Source organism: Leguminivora glycinivorella, chromosome 23 (assembly GCF_023078275.1).
Source record: "Leguminivora glycinivorella isolate SPB_JAAS2020 chromosome 23, LegGlyc_1.1, whole genome shotgun sequence".
NCBI lineage: Eukaryota > Metazoa > Arthropoda > Insecta > Lepidoptera > Tortricidae > Leguminivora > Leguminivora glycinivorella.
Genome location: NC_062993.1, coordinates 3,459,883 through 3,465,882, shown reverse-complemented (window position 1 = coordinate 3,465,882; position 6,000 = coordinate 3,459,883). Strand labels below are relative to the sequence as shown.

The following is a 6,000-nucleotide window of genomic DNA, read 5'->3' as shown; positions in this document are numbered from 1 at the left end:
AAATTTGAGAACACAAGTACTGTCAATAGATTAAAAAATACATGATGAATATACATCACTATACCTACGTAATTTAGAATTTTTCAAGTGTCAGAGACACAGACCTCATCCCAGTTGACATATACCTATAGTAGTTATATGAACTCGTAAGGTCTAACTAGAACTCTAGATTAGCGGTTGCCCCTTCGCCTCCGTAAAGCTGCGCCCGCGCCGTCAGTTTCCTCAGTTTCGCGCCGCGCACCGCACGCATCAAACGCGTGCGCAGTAACATAGTGATAGGAATAAGATATCGGGATGCGTTCGGGCGTTCTCGCCGTTCTAGTGCTGTGCATAGGTGAGTTTTAAAGTTCTATTTTATATTTTTTGTAAACAAAACAAAATACTTGAAATAAGTTTTGTTTAGAAAGTGGATGGGATATATTTAAAATTATACGTAATTATGGAATAGAATATATTTATTTGTATTAATTGTACCTACATCGTCACAATCATTATTCATTTACTATTTACAATTAAAGAAAAATACTTATTAGTACATAGTGTTTTTAATTTTAAAAAGTTTGAAAATTTTAATCTATGAAGTGAAAGAATAGTTTAATATTAATTTTTGGTAAACATTTCGGGTTGAGCGGTTTAGAGCTATTTATGCGTAATCAAATAATATATTAATTGCAACATAGCAAAAACTTACAACTAAACACTTATATTAAAAATCTTACAAATAAAAACAATATATTATGTTATGTATTAAATACGTAAAAATATTATAGTGATATTAAACCTAAATATAAAGTAATTTCATCTATTTATTTAGGTACATATGTTTCATTTTATTAGAGTGCATTGTTAAATTTATACTTCTACGATTATTACTTTCATATTTGTGTAAAATTTACCTCAAATTGATTGTATATAGAGCCGTTAGATACATTCTAATCAAATAACTGACATATTTTATCTGTCTGAATATTCATGTGATAATTACCTTGCAATTTTTATGCATCCAAATTGCAGTTTGAAATTTCAAACTGGTAATTGAAAGTTTAAAAAATGCATATAATTTATTTAAAAAAATGCATTTAGTTCTATAAAATGAATGCATGCAAACAATCAGCACGTTTTTCTTTAAAAACGTAGAAAGCTGTTTTTTTTTTAACTTTTTTCTTAAAAGTTAATCTAATATATTTCTAAAAAATACTGATTTGACAAGCAAGCTAGGTTTGAATTTTTTTTTCGTAACCGCCTTATATTCGTGAAAGTTTTATTTTTATTTATTTTTTGTCAATCATAATTATGACAATTTTGCGTATTTGATATACCGGGTGGGCCCTGCAACAAAAGCAAAAAAATAAACTGTAGGCTATACCTACTCCTCAAACCAGCCAATATTTTTTGAGGCATATTTTTTGACTTGAATCTATGTATGTTAAATTTATCTATTATTAACCTAATTATCTAAAGATGAAAACGATATCGTGCTACTTGCCTCCTAGTCAAATCAGCTTTTTTTTAAGAACTGTCAAAACGAATTTTAAGGACTTGCTAATATGAAATTTATATAATTATGAAATCGAATTGAGTGACGTCACGTCCAACTGAGTTACTTTATATATTTCTACCTGACTTATTAAATAGAAATTGGATTTAAATATACCTTTTGTCCATGTTTATGGTATAAAATATTTAATTTTAACTACAGTCAAGTTCCCTATTCTCAAGTAAGCGAATTCTGCAAATGATTCCCGAGAAATAGTTATTTGTTATACAAGGGGGCAAAGTTGTATTTTAACGCCGAGTGTGGAATTGAAAAACGAGCAAGTGAAAGGATTCTATAGTTGAACCACGAGCGAAGCGAGTGGTTCGAGAATAGAATCCTGAACTTGCGAGTTTTTTAACACACGAGAAGTAAAATACATTTGCACCCGAGTGTAACACAAAACTTTTCCCCTCAATATAGCGAGGAAACTACAACGCAAAAAATGGGTTTATCACTGCTTCCAGTAGTTCCACAGGTGGTAAATCATCTTTATTACTAGATTCACCTACTTTTATCAATTTTAAAGCAGTTAATTTGACTTTATTCAAGGTCAAATTACTTTACCCACTAGTGGATAAAATGCGTTTTTACCCGCTGGTATTAAAGGACAAAACACGTGTTTCCGAGCTAGTGAGGGGAAAAGTTCTTAAACCGTGAATACGGTTAAGTTGCCTTCGCACTTGACCGCCACGTTATAATATTCCACATAATTTTATCCGATGGTATGCGTTTCTCCGCCGCCCCACATTTTATTCTCCATTCACTCGGCGTATCAACGGTCATTTGCATTTACCATTAGGGCTTAGTATTTTTGATATGCCTCTATTCCACTATTTTTTTTTATTTTGGTTCTATATCATTAGTGTTTTTTATTATTTTGGTCTTTTTTTTATTATTATTTCTGTTCTGTTCCACTAGTTTTTTGGTTCTATTTAATTAGTTTATCATTACTTTGCTTCTTTCCACTATTTTGAATGTTTAATGGTACTATAAACCTATTTTTTTGCATGTCATGTATTGACATGTAAGAGAGCCTCTGTGGCCTACTTTTAGAATAAATGTTTGTATTTTATATTTTAGCTGAACATTTTTTTTTATTTACAACAACCATAAAACTAGTATAGGTATAGGTATAGTATACATATAGCTCATACTGAACAACTTTTACTATCTAATCAAACCCAAAATCGTAAAAAATGTCCCATAGAAAGGTTCAAGGTCACATAGCAAAAATATTTGAATCAGCCATTTTTTTTGCGATTTCGAAGTTGGTGCTATAGTATAAGTAGCTCTATACCCTTAACCCCGTCTATTCTTGCAGGTAACTATTACACCCTGTATAGTCGTGTTATAAAATGTTTTGTTACGTGCGATTGCATATTTCTATAGTATTATGTGCCTCTGTTTAGTACACATACGTATTGTTCCTCGCACTCACTACTCTTTCGTAATTATATTCGTCTATTGTTTGATTTAACATCATCTGTTTCCGCTTTTATTTTCTTTTATTCAGGCGTGAAATATCAATAAAAAATAAAAATCAAATGTTACAATCGAATATGTTTGGGCAGTCCCGCCGGACAAACGAATTATATTTCGTGTGTTGCGATTTTTTTAGCGTTTAATGCTGGCAATCATTTATCTGTACTAAATACTGCAAAATGCATTAGATAAAATCCTCTTAATTAGCAAATTTTCAGAAATAATCGCGTTTGTACGACACAGCAGTAGACTTTTCAGGGAATGCTCCTACATCTGAGTCCATACGCGACTTAGGGCCCAATTATACGGTACGAGAAATCGCATACGAGTTTTATTACATTGCGGTATTTGATGACTGTGCAAAATTGTATGTAACCTCAACAGCCCGCAATGTAACTAAAATCGCATGCGATCGCACGCCATCTAAATCAGGTCTTACGCGAGCACAGACCAACCCCTATAGACATCCATTACAAGACGACTCGCGGTCGCCAGCCTTCCTAGTATTTGCACTGATATAAGCGCGGGCGCTCGCCGTGCCCGATCAGTATCGACCAAGTAACAGACCCGAAAGCAGCGCGTGTTTTTCGCACTAAAAAATTGGAAAAGGGTATTTTGATGCCTTAAAGATGTCCACCTGTAGTGTGAAATGGTGTGGAAAGGTAACAAGAAGCTCAAATTTAAAAACAGACGGCATTACATTCCACAAATAAGTCATATTTATAATTTATTCAGAGCCGGCATAGGTCAACTTACATTGGCCACTTTCGCGTCAGTAGAGGGACAGTCATACTTCTGTCCCTTTTCATCTGGCGCGACTGCCCGCCGTCCTTGAAACGGCCAATCACAGCGCGCTTAACACATTCCCCGCCCGCTCCTCGCACCCCTGGCACTGGTGACTCGTATCGCGAACAAAATATACAAAATTGCCACTCTATAGGAGGTTCTCTGTGTACGCGAGTATACGTAGTGTATCTCAGGCCTTATTCAGCTGCATTGCCTAACTGACATTTGCAACCAGTTTCTCGAACAAGACCACATTCAAATTGAACTATGCAGAGTCTGCCAATCCCGACCTGCCGGCCTAGCCGAATAATAATCATTGACGCTAGACGCCGATCGAATCGCAGTCTGGCTCTGTCGCGCCAATACGGAAGAGCGATAGAGATAGCTAGCTACAATAACGAAATTATTGTAAGCGTTTGTGCATTTGGCTGCTGCTGTTCGAGGCTTGAGAATCTCAACAGTGCATCTTGCACAAACATTTGTTCGCTGAGAGTTAGCAAATATATCAATATGCTAGCTTGCTCAGTTTTATGTTTATTTTTTATTTCTATTTGATAATTTATTTATATACATTTTTACTGACAAATATCAGACCAAGATTAGATTTGAGAATGTTTTGTAGGTTTGCGATTTCTGTTATCCGAAGCATCAAAGAGGTAGCTGGTAGATAGAAAATAGTTACTTGCATTTTTTCATATAGTTTGTAAGGAATTTGTTAGTAAACAATAAAATACGCACTAAACGTTTCGTTTCAACATTTCTTTTGCGAACCGCCAAGGAGTGGAATGTCCTACCTGAGTCTGTGTTTCCGCAGCAAGAGTAAATAGGTATCTCATTAGGTAAGCGTGCTCCACCGTAGACCGCATCATCACTCACCATCAGGTGTGATCGTGGTCAAACGTCTAGCTATTCATCAAAAAAAAATATTGTTGTGTCTTTCCACTTTAGTCAAGACCAGTGTAAGTCTAACAGAATACCGAATTGACCTTGATTTTCTGCACTTTGTACCTCATTTACCGAGCTAAGCGAGGTTTTGGGGTTAGAGGGATACTTTCAGTTTATCAAGATTTTATTTAACTTGCCGAGTGTTTGAATCAAAGATCGATCGAGACAAACCTTATTGGTTTAACGATACTATGTAAACTAATTAGAGATTTATGTTTGTAATTACCTAAATAAATAAATAAAAAATAAAATAATAAAGAAAGATTTTTGATAAAGATGAAATTTTGAACACATTGGACGATAATGCCCCGTGTGGTGACGGGCTAAGAGATTCACCACCCCCTTTCTTCCCGTGGGTGTCGTAGAAGGGATATGAGTTAAATTGTGGCGTAGGCGAGAGGCTGGAAACCTGTCACTGCAATGTTACAATTTGGATTTCTTTCAACCCCTTTTTGCCAAGAGTGGCACTGAAACTTAGTAGTTCATGTGCTCAGCCGACCTCTTTATGGGATACAGGCGTGATTATATGTATGTATATATATATATATATATATATTGGACGAAAATGCAATATTATGATGACAACGGAGCATTTGATGATAGAAACAGATCTGAGATAGCAATTGCCATAACTAGTATTTGATAATTTATCACTGATAAATCAACGCAACTGACTTGTGTTTGGGGTTTTCAGTTAGTCAATTGAATAAAATAGCCAGATTAATCAGCGACAAAAATGTTATTTTTTGTCACATGCTAATAACATGCAGTACAGTATAAAATATCGCGAAAAACATGTAGGTACTACAACTAATTTTTTTTTAAAACAGTATGAAAACCTATAACTAATATTTCCTTACAACGCGACCTCTTTGTTCACGTAGGTATACGCGACAGCACAGTGGGTCAGGTCGCGAAATCGGAGTAGCAAAACAACTTGAACCTCTCGAAGGAATGTTGGCGCCGCTAATGTCACTTGTTTTGTTTACGGTATCCGTGTCCGTTTCTTTATTTTTTTTTTTAGTTTTTTGCAGATATCGTGTAGCTTACGAATATAAAAATGTTATAATTGCCGGATTTACCGGAATTTTTATTTACTATTTTTTAAGTCTGGCTTAGGTACTATTTTTTAATACCATACTATTTTTACCACCAATAAGGCAAACGTTCATATTTTGATATTGTATTGCTCGAGAATCAGTTTACAGTTTTAGAAAGAAATAATCACATTTTTTGCTCTACTCATTTCT

General features: G+C 34.6%; 1 protein-coding gene across 4 annotated transcripts in view; it reads left to right on the top strand.

Annotated features, from left to right (window-relative positions):
* The first annotated feature begins 204 nt into the window (after window positions 1-204).
* Window positions 205-6,000, top strand: part of LOC125238437 (protein Skeletor, isoforms B/C) — a 135,568-nt gene continuing 129,772 nt past the window's right edge. For all 4 annotated transcript variants that reach the window (XM_048145784.1, XM_048145782.1, XM_048145786.1 and 1 more), the window contains exon 1: window positions 205-334. In XM_048145784.1, coding sequence (XP_048001741.1) covers window positions 295-334 — 40 coding nt within the window. In that variant the 5' untranslated portion in view covers window positions 205-294. The remainder of the gene's footprint in view (window positions 335-6,000) is intronic.